The sequence below is a fragment of the Chiloscyllium plagiosum genome, unplaced genomic scaffold (assembly GCF_037043375.1).
Source record: "Chiloscyllium plagiosum isolate Xiang-an unplaced genomic scaffold, Cpla_swu_hap1 HiC_scaffold_3, whole genome shotgun sequence".
NCBI lineage: Eukaryota > Metazoa > Chordata > Chondrichthyes > Orectolobiformes > Hemiscylliidae > Chiloscyllium > Chiloscyllium plagiosum.
In genome coordinates this window covers 54,403,261-54,420,390 of record NW_028270141.1, presented here as the reverse complement: position 1 = coordinate 54,420,390, position 17,130 = coordinate 54,403,261, and the positions used below count along the sequence as shown (strand labels likewise).

At 40.1% G+C, this 17,130-nt stretch overlaps 1 protein-coding gene and 1 pseudogene across 15 annotated transcripts in view; one reads left to right on the top strand and one right to left on the bottom strand.

The window, feature by feature from the left end:
• Positions 1 to 17,130, bottom strand: part of adgrb3 (adhesion G protein-coupled receptor B3) — an 858,467-nt gene that overhangs the window by 44,076 nt on the left and 797,261 nt on the right. For all 15 annotated transcript variants that reach the window (XM_087979341.1, XM_087979352.1, XM_087979359.1 and 12 more), the window contains one exon: positions 7,907 to 8,553. In XM_087979341.1, coding sequence (XP_087835467.1) covers positions 7,907 to 8,553 — 647 coding nt within the window. The remainder of the gene's footprint in view (positions 1 to 7,906; positions 8,554 to 17,130) is intronic.
• Positions 3,661 to 7,102, top strand: LOC148150584 (uncharacterized; annotated as a pseudogene).

The window sequence follows — 17,130 nt, the reverse complement described above, 5'->3', positions numbered from 1 at the left end:
TCTCTGCTGGCCACAGAAACGTTTGTCTGTTCCTTGGACTACAGAATCCCCTCACACAACTGATCTCTTGGAAGTCGACATACCCCTCGTTGCATTAGAGCCAGTCTCAATTCCAGAAACTTGGCTGTTTGTGCTACATTCCCCTGAGAATCCATCACCCCCTACATTTTCCAAAACAGCATACCTGTTTGAAATGGGTATATCCATGAAAGACTCCTGCCCTAGGTGCCGACCTCTCTTACCCTTCTTGGAGTAAACCCATCTATGTGACTGTATATGAGACTTTCCCCCCTTCCTATAACTGCCATCCATCACACACTGTAGCTGTTGCCAATTCCCCATCAGTTCTATCTGTCTCTCCAACCGATCTATTCGATCTGATAAGATTTGCATCCAACAGCGTTTATAGCGGATATAATCTGCAGTCACCCTTAAACTCTCTTTAAACTCCCACATCTGACAAGAAGTACATATCACTGCAAAGGCCATTTTTGCTCCTTTACAATCTACAGACCCAGAAAATAACACCATCTTATTCCTCTACAAACACTGCCCCAGGTTAAATTAGTAGTTATGGCTTATATTTTAAGTTTAATCAAGAAACTTATCTCCAAAAACTTATAATCAAGAAATAACCCACTGTACTCACTACTGCAGCCTTTTTATTGGACAGACTGAAAACAACAATTAACTTATCTGATTCTGTGTTGTGAACTTCGCCAAACAGGTTCCTCCAAGATTATTTGTGAAATTCACTGCTTGTTGATTTCCTCAGACGCACTCTGATGTCCAGCGATACATGAATTCAAAAACAGCAAAGGCAGGTTTTCTCTCTCTCTCTCTCTCCTGCATTGTCCTCACCTCATGCAGAGCTCCAGCTCTGAAATCTGGGTTCACATCTGCTGGTACAAACTTGAGGATACATTTGAGTAACATATGGGTTGAGGAAGCCTGATTAGTCTGCATGTGCAGATGGATGGACCACAGAAGATGCATTCAATATCAGAGTCACTGTTGGCCTGCAAATTCTCCCACTATTTTCCAAGCGTGGTGACAGGAAACAATAACCAAGTTTGCTTCTACAATTCCCCCCAGGATGGAGTTGGGTTGTTGAGTGCCAATATAAAGTTTGTTTTCCTAGTATCAAAGAGTAGGCTAACAAAACTAACAGAAACATACAAACAAGGAGCAGACCATTCAGCGTCTCAAGCCTATTCAATACAATTTCACTATTCAATAAAACCATACGTGATCTGTCTGTCACCTCAAATCTATCTTCTTGCTGCCCCCAACAACTTTTCAGCACCTTTCTGAAAGCGTCTATCTATTTCTGCCTTACAAATGTTTAGGACACTCTTTCTGAAAAGGCAATGGAAGTAGAGCTCCAATGATTCACAGCTCTCAGAGGGGAAAAAAAAAATCAGCTAATCTTAGTTTAAAATGAGTGACCACTAATTTTAAAATAGTGACCCTTGGTTCCAGATTCTCCCACAAGAGGAAATACCTTCTCCACATCTGCCCTGTCAAGGTGCCTAGGGGTCTTGCACGTTTCAATCAAGTCACTTATTGCGCTTTGAAACTTCAACAGGATACAGTCCCAGTTTGTTCAACCATTACACAGAATTCAACTGGCCCATTCAGGTATTAGTCTAGTCAACCTTCTCTAATCCTATTCCAATGCATTTATACGATTCCTTAATTAAGGAGACCAAGGTTAGGCACAGTACTCCAGATATGTTAAAGCAACCAAGGAAGTTGATAAATATCCTAGTACAACATTTAATTGAACAGGATTCAATATCAGCAATTCAACTGTGGAAGTCAGAACGATTAAATTATTCAAGTAATGGTCACTTTTTTAACTGCACCTTCATGCAGTTGTGATGTGAAACTTTCCACCCTCTACATTCATAAAGTCTATCCTGCTGTAAAGGACCACCGAATTCCACTCAGATAATGCCTTCTTAAGTGCTGTGTATGTTCCAAAGTATTTCAAAACCTTTAAAGCACAGTCATCATTATAGTGGAAGTCACGTAGCAGACATAGTAACGGTCCCATAAATAGCAAATATTTGGATTGAAATAACTCCACAAAGATCAGTATCCTGCTATTAAGTAACCCTTTTTTAACATGTGGAAAGTCCTTGACTTTGATCCAGCTCCCTCAGAGCCAGGTGTCAGAGTGAACAGGATATCTGACACTCCTGTTTATATCTGTCAGCTAGGGCTTTTAATCTGGTCCAATCAGGGAATCCATAGTCCATGAATTCCACCTGACTGACCAGGTTATAATCACTAAATGAATGACCAGTTAAAACTATTTGAGAAATAATATTAGCCAAAACATTAGGTCAGCTAGCTTTATGAGGACAGTCAAACTTTGCTCAACATCAGTTGAAAGAGAAAGCACCTCCAATGCAGCACTGAGTACAGCACTGAAAACCAATACTGGATTATGGATAGTCTGCTGGGAAGGATAGCTGTGCAGACTTGTTGAGAGTTGGGCAGTAGTCCTATCCATAATGCAGAAAGTCACTTTAACGTGACCAAGACATAGATAGAAAGACAACTGTTCTCTGTTTCCTCTTGCCAGAGATTTTGATTGGCATGCCTCTGTTAGAAGTCATATCCTATTGTTGACTATTGCTTAGTGCACGCAAACAAGGGCAGTCCACAATCTACTAAGATGTAAGAATCATTTATTAACAGTCCCCTGCAGTGTGTTTCCAAGTGCACTGAAGCTGCTGAATATTGCAGTGCAGAATGCTGAACAGAATGCACATTAATGGATTCATTTTGAACTGTGCTGGCTATCATTTTTCTTTCTGATGCCTTCTGGAATCAAAATCATGATGGAGAGTCTTCAAGCTGCTGTTATCCTGCAGCTTTTATCTTCTCACCCTGTGCACACCTATGTAAATGTTCATCTTCACTGCACAGAAGTTATCTGGTAGAGTGGCTTACTCTCTTGTTATAGAATTCATCTAACCATTATTTCATTATAATCGGAAAGTTGGAAATGGCATGGTTTCTGATATTGGTGCATAGTTTACTTGTATCATCACCATCATATGCGATAATAAAACTGTACCCTCTGTGAGTTCACTCAGTCATTAATACCTCCCTCTAAATCCATGTAATGATCCTCATTGCTTCAGGTAAGGCAGAGTATTATGGTAAGGCTAGTTGCTAAGACAACCCAGAGTGTTGCTCTCATCCTACCTGCAACAAGAAAGTACATTCAATGAGCCATCTCAGTTATTGCTTCAGGCATGTTTCAAAAACATTTGTAAAGGGGAAGTTTGTGATTAAAACTGTACAAACCTGCAGCATATTCTTGTGCCCCAGCCATCTTGCCATCCACTCCTATACCATGTCCAGCCTCTTTGTTTGCATTTTGTTTCTTTCAGTTTTAAGCCACTTCATAATGCTGCCACATGCTGGCATCCAACAATGGGAAAAGCTTTGATCTCAACAAAACATTGTTTTAAAGGGAAGATTCAATCAGGGCATGAATCTTGTGTGCCAGGTTGATAGGCAGTGACTCAGCTTTCTAGCTTGAGGGATGCATCAATTAAGTGCCTTACAGTGCAGTGCATAGCATTTGCACCTCTGAGTCAGAGGCTCTAGGTTCAAGTCCCACTGTGGGACTTGATCACCATGGATGATGTTCAAAAGATTGAGTACGAACCTGTAAATCCTTTGAAAATACCTATGGAGGGCTTTACAAATGGGAGACACTCCTGATCAGTCACTGTTGATATAGACTTGTGTTCCACAAATTGTATTCTTGTGCTGACTGCTTTCAGGAAAATGAACTGCCGATGTAAACTGTGTTTTGACACTCCCTTGTGTCTCTCTGCATGTGGAAACAGTGAAGATGATGGTTGATCACTCACCTGGATATGAACCAGCTTAACTAAAGGAATTCTGTGAGGATGAGAACTGAGGGATACAATGTAAGAGTTAACCCAACTCAGTCACCTGAGTTTACAGAAAGTATACTGAGGGTTGGGAAAAAGTACAAGTTGGACTCCCATTCACTACTCCACCTGAGCAACAAGAGAAATTTCACACCACAAAGTTAAGATAACTTGAACCTGAATTAGGTTAAAATACCTTCTCCAGGTATAACTGAATATTACAGTTTGTTCATTAATCTGTAAAAGTGAAGTGTTAAAACGGAATACATAGGTTGTAGTACAATATATTTTTAAAATGCAAGAAATTTAAATATTAAATATCATTTGAAAAGTTATTTTATGGACATGGGCATTGTTAATGAGATCAGCGTTTATCGCTTATCCCAATTTGCCTTTGAACTGAATGACTTGCAAGGCCATTTCAGAGGTCAGTTAAGAATTAACAGATTGCTGTAGGTCTGGAGTCACACGTAGGCCAATTCCAGTCAGGATGGTAGGGTTTTGTCTCTAAAGGACAATAGTAAACTGATTGCTTTTTTTTTTAAACAACAGGTGCCCATCACGTTCCTCCTCATCTGAACAGATCCGATGTATGCATAGGGCTTGTCCATAGCGGATGGCTGTTTTAATATGTTTTGGGTGGAAGCTGGAGAAGTGTAGCATTGTGAGGTTATCTGTGGGTTTGTGGTAGACTAGCATTCCCCACAATGACGGCATTGTGGCCACAGCCTCAGTACTCAGCACCAACAGCTGCCAATCTCCAATCACCGCCCCACAACTCATTTGCTTTATTCTCGATCACAATGTCTTCACCTTTGGCAACCAGTTCTTCATCCAGACACATGGAACAGCCATGGAGACCAAATTTGCACCCCAATATGCCAACATCTTCATGCACAGGTTTGAACAAGACTTCTTCTCTATGCAGGACCTCCCACCAACACTATCCACCAGGTAAATTGATGACACTTTCTTCCTCTGGACCCATGGCGAGGAGTCACTGATAAAACTGTACAGTGATATCAACAAGTTTCACCCCACCATCAAACTCACCATGGACTACTCTCTATTATCTGTCTTATTCTTGGACATATGCATCTCCATCAAGAATGGACACCTCAGCACCACACTCTACCGCAAACCGACAGACAACCTCACAATGCTACACTTCTCCAGCTTCCACCCAAAACATATTAAAACAGCCATTCCCTATGGACAAGCCCTACACATACACCGGATCTGTTCAGATGAGGAGGAACGTGATGGGCACCTGGAAGTACTCAGGGATGCCCTCACAAGAACGGGGTACGATGCTCAACTCATCGACCGCCAGTTCAGACGTGCCACAGTAAGGAACTGTAATGACCTCCTCAGGAGACAGACACGTGCTGCAACTGACAGGGTACCCTTCGTTGTCCAGTACTTCCCAGGAGCTGAAAAACTCCGCCATGTTCTTCGCAGCTTGCAACATGTTATCAATGAGGATGAGTACCTCACCAAGAACTTCTCCACACCTCCATTGCTCACCTTTAAACAACTGCCAAATCTCAAACAGATCATTACTGTAGCAAACTGCCCGGCTTTCAGGACAACTCCATACAACCCTGACATGGTAGGCGCTGCAAGACGTGTCAGAGTGTAGACATGGATACCACCATTACGCGTGGGGACACCTCCCACCTTGTACGTGGCAGGTACTTATGCAACTCAGCCAACATTGTCTACCTCATACCCTGCAGGCAAAGATGCCCTGAGGCATGGTACATTGGTGAAACTGAGCAGAGGTTATAGCAACTGATGAATGGGCATTGCACAACAATCAACAGACAGGAGTGTTCCCTCCCAGTTGGAGATCACTTCAGTGGTCCAGGACGTTCAACCTCAGACCTTCGGGTGACCATCCTTCATGTCAGACTTCGGGACAGGCAGCAGTGAAAAGTGGCTGAGCAGAGGCTGATAGCCAAGTTCGGTACCCATGAGGATGGCCTCAACCGGGTCCTTGGCTTCATGTCACACTACAGGTGAGCACCATTGCACTACATACACACAGAGACAGGCACAGGTACATACACACAGAGACAGGCACAGGTACACACACACACACACACACAGAGTCTCTCTCACAAACACTCACAAACCCACATGCACACATATACATTTTTGGGATGAATTTGTACTTGCAGATTTACATTGTACTTTGTTCAAAAACTGCATGAATCCACGTTAGATTCTGTTAATTCATTTTTTAGATAAGAATCAGTCTAAACATTATGGCACAAACAATGCAGACAGGAGGGCTAACACCTTCAACACATTATCTGGACTCACACCAATTGTTAAAGTTAACCTGAGAACGTAACTTTTAAAAAATGTTTTGTGATTTACATATGAAAGAAGTGAAACTATCATGGTCATTCTAACAGATGAGAGACTTAACAAACAATCAAGGTATTTTTCAATGTATAATTTCAGTTACATCACATTGTAAACTTTTGCTATAAATTCTGTGTCTTACAATTGTGTTCTCCACAACCACCTGATGAAGGAGCAGTGCTCCGAAAGCTAGTGCTTCCAATTAAGCCTGTTGGACTATATCCTTTTGTCGTGTGATTTTTAACTTCAACAGGTTCACTAGACTCATTCTTGGGATGACAGGGGTGGCAGGACTGACATATGAAATGAGACTATTTGGTTAGGAGTATGTTTATTACCTTTTAGAAGAATGAGGGGGGAGCCTCATAGAAACTGATAACATTTTAACAGGACTAGACAGGGCAAATGCAGGAAGGATGTTCCTAATGACCAGAGTCCATGACCAGAGATCACAGTCTAAGGATACGTGGTAGGCCATTTAGGACTGCGATGTGGAGAGAGTCTTTCATTCGGAAAGTGATGAGCCTATGGAATTCTCGGACACAGAATGTGGTTGAGGCCAAAACATTGAATATTTTCAGGAAAGAGTTGAATGTAATTCTTAGAATGAAAGGTATCAAAGAGTGTGTCAGAAAGCAGGAGCTGATCAAATTAGCCATGATCAAATTGAATGGTGAAGCAGGCTTGAAGGGCCAAATAACCTCTTTCTGCTCTTATTTTTTACGTTTCTAAAATGTACTTTTTTTCAGAAATGCTCAAGTTCTGTACTAGCAAATGACCTAAACAAAAAGGGTCAATTGGGATGAGAAAGGGTCAGGGGTTCCAGGCTTTAATCCAGACCTGACTGGTTCCTACTTCCTTCTATTTGAATTCGGCAGTGCGTATGATCTTAAATGTGGTAACTGGTACAAAGGACATCCATTACTTAGTAGGTCAGGAACTAGGGAACTTTCCTGGGCTTGGAGTCCTAGCCCTGACCTTTAATATTTGGATGGTTTTGTTCGGACTTGTGCAGAGTCTCCAACTTCTCAAAGGTCTCAGGAAACTGCCAGTTAAGGCTGGCACTCCGGTTTTCCACCCTCACACTACACTTGGATGTGCTGAAAGAACTGAGCACTATTGGTCCCCTTGAGGATCTAGCTCTTCAGTCAATTATTTTAACCAAAGGACATTTCCCAACCCCTTAGATACATGCTATTTTATTACAACCTCGGTATTACTGTTGGTGGACATTTGTAACTGATTGTTAATGGATTCATGTAACATTCCCTGCCTGCTATTTTGAGGGACATCATGTTAATAAGGAGGTGGGCAGATTCTTTGGATTAAATCATTGATAAAGAGCAGCAATGAAATAAACTTTGAGTGTTAATAGTGGTGAAAATTACATGAGGTTTTCAGAGGTTTACTTGCTGTGGAAATTTCTTTACTCCTAAAGTCTGTATAGAATAAGATACAACTTGCAAAGGAATGGAGAGACAAGATAGATGATAATTAAAAAAAAAATTCACATTGTGCAGATAGAGAAGTAGAACAGACCACTTCAGCAGTAACACATTTAATAGTTTGAGAATACTTTTTGTGCACCTTTTCAATGCAAATGTACTAACCTCTAAAGAGCTCATCGATACTGTTGAGCCTGTTTCACTCCTTGATAGTGCAGTGTTATTTTCATCAAGTTCGGAAACAATGAAGTTCTTTACAGCTGAACGAGGCTCAAATGGTATATTCTGTTTGTGTTCTTGTGTGATGAGGTGTTGGTCTAAATTGAAACTGATATGATCCATCACAGATGCGCTTGTATTAAATTCAGGGTTAACCTTAAAATGCGTTAACCTATCGTGTGGCATGCCTTCCATGCTGATATTTAATTTGCTTTCATCTTTAATGACAGGTTGGACATTTGCTGAGCCTCTTGGCATTACAATGTAGTCACTTTCCATCATCCTCTCTTGTGTTTGCGCTAGCTCAGCATCCCCTGCTCGTAGATTATCATCCGTGCATAAATAAACTGTTCGTCGCAATTCACTGTTCTCTTTCTTTAGACACTGCTCTGTTAATTCATTCATTCCAATTGGTACGTGCATAGCTGGTGGCTGCTGTATCAAAACTTTGGAAATGATATTTCCAGGGAGGGTTGAAAAATTCACGCCTTCGGGAGTGATACCTTTGTCCTCTTCATCATCATTCAGAGAGATCCTCGACATTGTTCCTGTTATTGTAGCAGCTCGACAGCTCCCAACATCTTTGTGAAGGACTGTGAATTGGAAGAAGAATTGGTTAGAGTTAAAAATTCAGCAGCTGCAAAGCTGTCACTACTAGTAGCTTATCGTTGTAAATTAACATTCTGATAAAATGCAGTCCATTCTGTTTCACTGAGTCATTTGATACTTTAAAAGTCGTTACCTTCTCCCAAAAGATATTAAAGTCATCTATACTTTGTTTTAATCTCAAATAAGAAAATCCCTGTGCCATTTTGAAAGTTATTGCCTTTGCGATCAGTACACAGAAATGGTTGGGTAAAAACAGCCAAGGCCCATATTGTCTGCATTCTATCAGCCTGGTAAGCTTACCATAATACAGCACTCATCCTTGCAATGTTGATATTTGCGATGAAGTCAGATGAACAGCATTTATTTAGGGGAAGCTGTATATAAATCATCAATTTAAAAGAAAGCTGTCATGGGAAGCGAATAATAGTGACTAAGGCAAGGTTGTTGGAATATCAGACATGAATCTAAAAGATAAGTAGATTTAAAATTCTGTATTAACACACAATAATATTTCTCAATGGGGCCACTTTGATAAGAGCTGGACACGTCAGATGGTTAGCATGTGGTACTAATAGCCTCCAAGTTGTGAGCTCAGGGAATTGTTATAGCAAAGGAAGAGATAATTTGCCCGTTATGAATACACCAGCTCTGAGTTATCATCTTACTTAGTGTCACTCCCTTGTCTTTTTGGTCATAATGCTGCACACTCTTCCTTTTAATATAATAATCTAATTCCTTCTCAAATGCATGGATTGGACTATATATTCAATCCTGGTAACTGTTATATTTCTGCCTGACAGTTGAATTTTGTGTTATTGGTGTGATATCTAGTTTCAGTAAGGGTGACCATGAAACTATCAGACCATTGTAAAATCCCATTTGGTTCCTCAGTGTCCATTATAAGTTCACTCAAACTCCTTAGACAGTGCCTTCCAAACTCTGTGACCACTACCATCTAGAATGAAAAGGGGAGCAGGCACATGGAAAGACCATAACATGCAAGTTCCCCTCCAAGCCACTAATCATTCTGACTTGGAAATATATTGTCATTCCTTCAGCGTCACTGGGTCAAAATTCTGGAAATACCTCCCTAAGTACATTGTAGGTATTCCTCCAACAATGGATTGTAATGGTTCAAGAATGCTGCTCCACCATCTTCACAAGAGCAAATAGGAATGGGTAATAAATGTTGGCATTGCCAGCAATTCTCAAATCCTGTAAATGAACAAATAAAACCTACTACCACATTCCAGCCTTAATTATATAGCCCTGCAAATCTTTGCTCCTCAGATGATGATCTAATTGTCTTCTGAAACCCAAATTGACTCTCTCCATCTCATTCTCTGCCGTTTCATGACTGCTCAATGCATGAAAAAGATACTTATCTCACCATTTACTTCTTTTGCCAATCACCTTAAATCTGTGACCGTCAATCTGGATCCATCCAGCAATGGAAAATGTTTCTCTTCCTTACTCTGCCCAGACACACATGGTTCTGAACAACTCAATCAATTTACCTCTTATTCTCCAAGAAACATTTTTGACCTTCTCCGAGCGATCAACAAAACAGCCCGTTTGATTGGCACCGCATTTAGGAACAGTAGCAGCAGTATATACTTTATTTACAACACATATAGCACAAGTTCACCAAAAATCCTTAGACAGCACCTTCCAAACTCATGACCATCTGAAAGGGGAAGGGCAGCAGATTCATGGGAACCCCACCATCTGTGAATCTCCCTGCAAGCCACTCACAATTTCACTTGGAAAGAGATCACCATTCCTTCAATGTTGCTATGTCAAAATCTTGAAAATTCCCTACCTAATGACATTGTGGGTCTATCAACAGCACAGCATTGCAGTGGTATAAGAATCTCCTTCTCAAGGACAGCTCAGAATGCAACAAATGATGCCCATGTCCCATGATGAATTAAAAAAAACGTTACTTGCTAGTTAGCAGTGCAAGCCTGAATGTTGTGTACTTCATGCAGGCATGATCTGTTTCAGCATCACAGTTGCAAACACTGTGTAATCATCAGCAAGCATTCACACACCTTATAATGGTGAGTAGATCACAAATGAACAGCCAAAAATGTTTCAGTGACATTACCCTGTTCATGTAAGTTTGATCAAATATAATTCCATGGGAGAAGTAAGTCTAAAAAATTTATATAATTGGAATTCTCTTCAGCACATGTGTCTATGTGGTGTAAAAGATCAGCGTGATCCATTCTTGGATGGAGCAACTCGTCAAAGTTAATAAATACAATTTGTGGCTTGATGGTTTGTGTAATTGGAGTGCTTTCAAAGAATAACTGGTTAATTAGTAAATTTTAAACTAGTTATCCTATTATCATAGTAAATGTATTCTAATTAATGCATTAAAGTACAAGACTCCACTAACTATATGCTTCCACCTAAAATAGGATGACACCTCTAATAGGCCAGTCACAGATTTGATGTTTGAACACTTCATGATCAATACAATTTGAACTAATTTTGCTTGTTAGATGTAATAAGAATAAGTAATCTTGAAATGCTATATATCATTGACATTTGTCTCAATGCAGTTCTTTTCACATGTGGCTTGTAGAAACCTGAAAAATTTACATCACAGGAAGAGGCCAATCAATCAATCATCTATACACTACCTGACTAAATTAGCTGCTCATTTTAAAGCCCACTTACTAGCATCTAGTACATAGATGCACGTTACAGAATTTCAGGTGCAGATCTGATTCCTTTTCAATATGTTGAGTATTTCCACTTCAACTATCAAACTGGGCAGTAAATTCCAGACACCCACTACCCTCTGTATGGAAATGTTTTCATCCCATATTCCCTCTAATCCTTTTACCAATCACTTTAAATCTATGGTCCCTGGCAACTGTCCTCTCCGCTGGGGGTTAAGCAGGTCTTCCTTGTCCACTCTACCCACGCATCTCAATTCTTTGGACACCTCATTGAATCACTGTTCAATCTCCTCTGTTTTAAGGAGATGAACTCTAGCCTATCCAACTGTGCCTGGTATCTGCAATCTTCAAGCCCGGACAACATTCCTGTAAATCCTCTCAATATTCTCACTAAAGAAATTACAACCTTCCTATAATGTGGTGACCAGAGCTGCACACAGAACTCCAACTGTGACCTAACAAATGCCTTATGTAATTCCACCATTATATACTTCTCTCATTTCGCTCCTGCTAATGGTGTATTGCCAAGCGTGTTTGTCCCCCTCAAATGCATAATCTCACACTTCTCTGGATTGAATTCCATTTGTCATATTTCCATCCTCTCAACTGAATCATCAATATCTTCCCGCAATCGACAGCCATCCCCCTCATTATCAATGAATTGGTTATTACCCATCTGCAAATTAGCCATCAGACTGCCCACATTTCACTCTAACCGTGTTTTGACACTTTGTACCTTTCATTGTTCAAATACAAGCTGCAGAGGAATAAGATCCAGAGGACGATAATAAGAAACATTTTCACTCAGAGAACTGCCCAAATCTTGAATGTTTCACCAGAGAATCTGGGAGAAGCTGATTCCACAAATAAATTTCAAAGATTTGGATAAATTCTTAAGGATGAGGTACTTGTAGGGTTAGGTACCAAAAAAATGAGAATGCAAACTAAACACAAATGTTCTTTGATAGAGCCAGTACAAGCAGAATGGATTGAACAATCTTCCTCTGTGCTATACATTTCAAGATTGCACATTTGATGAATTAGGCAATTAATTTATTAATTTGTTAATTTGCATCAACACCATTCAGAGATCTGAGGGATCTATATACGAATAATTTTCTTTACAAGAACTATACACACATAGCACATTATCAGCATCCTTTCCCCATTTATCCAAGGTAATGGGATCCAATTTCTGTTCCGGAGCAGCCATATGAACAGGGCAAGAAGACACATGATGATGATTTATGTGAGACTCTTGAGACATATGAGAAAACAACAAATAATGCATTTGGTGATAGCACTACTCCATTCAGAAAGGGTAAGTTTGATTGATTTTCCTGTCAATCCAAGCTTGAGACCTCACTGTTGTAAGTGGGTGGGATTGATTTTACATATAATTTGTATGCAACCACTCTGAACTCAATGAAAGCTGAAGAAATTGTTCTGTAACATCCTCACCCCCGAAGCAACCTTGCATTGATGTTAAGGAGCTGCATATCACAGACCATAAACAGAACCAAGTGGGTAGACATTAGACCAGAATACAGCAGACTACGTTGTACTACACTAGATGAGAACTTAAGAATCACAGAGGCATGAATGCACAAAGAAGACAGGTTAGTCCTTATTCACTGTAACTATAAATCTGAGTGTGGTATATCTGTGATGATCATGTACTTCAATGTTTAGTATTAATGTATAATAAATAATGTCGGGCTCTTGTGGTGCTACAGCAACATCCCTGTCTCTGAGTTTAAACGCTTGGGTTCCAGTTTCACCCACTCCAGCAGTGTGTCATATCATATCTAAACAAGTTGATTAAAAATACCTATAATTTTATAAATTCAAGTCTAAGACAATTCTTGACTTTGTCTTCTCCTCAACCAGCCTGTCTTGAAGGCAAACTCATCGTGTGGCATCAAACCACTAAGAAAAAATCCTGATTGGTGCTGGAAAGTTCTCTGTAGTTGCAGTCATGAGTTCTATCATTATCCATGGAAGAACTATAGTATAACACAGTCAAATGTGTTAGTGTTCTAAGGAAATCATGTTTGAGCATATACATCAAAATGGTTGTTGTGATTTGTAACAGGACAGTGTAGAATATTCCCTTGTCCTCTCCAATTGAAAGCAGCCCCAGATCTGGCTGCAGTGCAAGTTTGCTTGCATGAACAGTTTATCTAAAAGGTGCTAATATGAAAGTTAATCATCAATACCAGGTCCCAGCTGCTGGGCTGGGTAGGCGGAATATCAATATTCAGTACCATAGATTTGTTATGGAGCAGAAGGAGTCCATTCAGTCCATTAGATCTGCAATAGCTCATGAAACGACCATCTTTAGGTTGAGCCAGTCCCCTGCTGTTTCCTTATACCTTTGCCCATTATTTTTATCCAAATCATCATCCAAGGCCCTCCTGAATGCTTCCAGTGAACATGCTCCCACCATATTTCCAGGCAGTATTTTTCGTACTATAACTACTCACTGTGTAAAAAAAAATTTCTTTAAACTCGCATCACTCTGATTCTTTTGCATATCATGTTAAACCTATGATTTCTCACTTCTTTAATGAATGCAAAGTTTCTCCCTATATTCTCAATGGAACATTTAGGAAGAAATTACTGCTCAAATTGAAGTCAACAACATAAAGGTTTCATAAATACTTGTCAAAGGGAATTTTTCGGATAAAATAGTCACTCAAATGAAAATGGATCCCAACATTTGAAAGAAATAGAATCTAACAGTTCGAAATGAAAATATAAAATCATGAAAAGACGATAAGAAGTCAAAAAGGCAGAAGATTAGCACTTCCAGCAAAATCTTGCAAAGCCACTTTGAGATATAGATATTCATAATGCTTTCAATTCTCACCCATCCAAATTATTTGGTGTTAACTAACTAAAATTGGACCATCTATTTTAGAATCTAAAGTTATGCGCCATTGGAAAAGCAACTAAAACATTTATTTCAAGTAACCTCCATCACTTTTAAACTGACATGAAATGGTTCTCATCTCAATTTTTATGTTGCACTTACTTAACATCCACTGACACCATAATTTAATTCTGATACTTAGTACTTTGTGTGATTGTGGCCTTTGAAGGTAGTCAATGAAAGTGTTTGCTTGATATCTTGTGCCCACTCAGTTTTGTAAGTATTCGACAGATTCAGGCAGTTTAATCTTGGACGTCTGGGCCTAATGAGTCAACTTGAAGAGAACATGTAACATGTCCAAGTTGTGGGGGAGCTAGCTTAGAAAGCTTGGGGTTGATTGTAATATAGGGTCAAATTGATGAGGAGTGGTATGAACTTTTGAACAACCTGGGGAACTGTGTTCCCATGAGGTTGTTTTCATTAAAACAAATCTTTGCTAAGTCAAGTATTTATGATGTTGAGATTCACTTGCATCCAAAATATCACAAAAGCTTTCTTTTCAGCCTCTTTGTTCAGATGAAAATTAATAAGCGACATTGATATTTTTATCCTGCGATATCCCTCCATTCTTTTGCCTCTTGATTGAAAACATTGGTATGAATTGATGCAATATCTGTATTCCCTTTCTTTCTCCACTCTGCAAAAACTGAGCTCAGTTGTGCTGCCAATGACTAAGGTCAAGTGGGAACTTTCTGATTTTGTGTGACTCACTACACAAAATACATGAGAGGTTTACAAATTAATTTGTCAAGTCAACATGGAATGCCAATGTGCTCTCATCTGTGCATGAGCTTCTGATACTTAATTGAAAGTTGCTTATATCAAATCATCTAATAATTCAATTCTTTCAGCATGAAATTCCCGAGTTCAATCATTACTTAGGTTATTTAATTTAAAATATTGCATCCTTCAAAAATTTTGGCTGGAAAAAATCACCAGAATTGATTGTGAGCACATCTATTTGTTTTTTTAATGAATAAGGTATTTTGGGCCCAGGTGAATTATACAACCTGGAGAGCTGAAATTGATTTGATCAATTATTTTGCTAACAGAAACAGGAGAAGGCTATCGAGTCCCTCAATAATTGCTCTGCCATTCAGTTAGATTGTCATTGGTCTGGACTTTCAATCTTTTTACTTCCTTTTGATCAATTTCCCTTGATACCTTTATCCAATAAAAATCTATCGATCATAATTTCAAAACTTTCAACTAGCCCCTACCATCTACTGATGCTGGGAGCGAGATGCTCCAGAATAACAGGATCCTTGCTATGAAATTGTGCTTCCCAATTTCACTGGTGAACGGTCTAACTTTATTTTTAAGCTGGAGTCTTCTTGTTCTGAATTTCAGTCCTACAAGAACTGAGTTTTACTGTAGGTGAGGGTGGTTGGGAGTCTACTGCTCCCTGACCCCTGGCAGTAAAGTTAATCATAAACCTGTCGACTGTGATAAATATAGGTTGTGGGCTGACTTAACAAGTTAATTACACTCTGGGGAAGGAAGCCCCTCCTTTCCTCCCACTCACTCCATTAGTCAAGAAAGAAAAATCATTAAAATTGTGAAGGACATGTACAGGTCAGACTCACCCAGTTATTCAAGATGAAGCTCCACTGTGCTCAGTACCTTCATTCCCAATATTACTGTTTTATTGTTGGATTGTCCTCAGAGTGAGTTCAGCAGGAACTCTCTTCTCCTTCTCCTAGCCAACAAACCACCAGTCTTATGGGTTCAGCAGCAACCCCCATCCACCAGCCCATCCACACCACACACATATGCACACACCAACACACAGTCCCATTCTCATAGCTCTGATAAATGAACATCATTCTATGCCCCAACAGTTGCCCACCATGATCGTGAATTAAGGTGTCATTTACATAAATGATTTGGATGCGAGCATATGAGGTACAGTTAGTAGGTTTGCAGATGACACCAAAATTGGAGGTATAGTGGACAACAAAGAGGGTTACCTCAGATTACAACAGGATCTTGACCAGATGGGCCAATGGGCTGAAAAGCCGCAGATGGAGTTTAATTCAGATAAATGCGAGGTGCTGCATTTTGGGAAAGCAAATCTTAGCAGGACTTATACACTTAATGGTAAGGTCCTAGGGAGTGTTGCTGAACAAAGAGACCTTGGAGTGCAGGTTCATAGCTCCTTGAAAGTGGAGTCACAGATAGAAAGGATAGTTAAGATGGCATTTGGTATGCTTTCCTTTATTGGTCAGAGTATTGAGTACAGGATTTGGGAGGTCATGTTGCGGCTGTACAGGACATTGGTTAGGCACTGTTGGAATTTTGCATGCAATTCTGGTCTCCTTCCTATTGGAAAGATGTTGTGAAACTTGAAAGGGTTCAGAAAAGATCTACAAGGATGCTGTCAGGATTGGAGCTATAGGAAGAGGCTGAACAGGCTGGGACTGTTTTCCCTGGAGCATCTGAGGCTGAGGAGTGACCTTATAGAGGTTTACAAAATTATGAGAGGCATGGATATGGTAAATAGGCAAAGTCTTTTCCCTGGGGTTGAGGAGTCCAGAACTAGAGGGCATAGGTTTAGGGTGAGAGAGGAAAGATGTAACTTTTTCACACAGTGAAAGGGGCAACTTTTTCACACAGAGGATGGTACGTGTATGGAATGAGCTGCCAGAGGAAGTGGTGGAGGCTGGTACAATTGCAACATTTAAGAGGCATTTGATTGGGTACATGAATAGGAAGGGTTTGGAGGCATATGGGCCAGGTGCTGGCAGGTGGGACTAGATTGGGTTGGGATATCTGGTCGGCATGGACGGGTTGGACCGAAGGGTCTGTTTCCGTGCTGTACATCTCTATGACTCTGAGTGTGAGCATTTTGGTGGGGGAGGGATTAAGGACTCTTGGGGAAGGTGGAGTCAACTGAGTCGATGTACGTATTAGAATGTATGAAAGTGGATAAT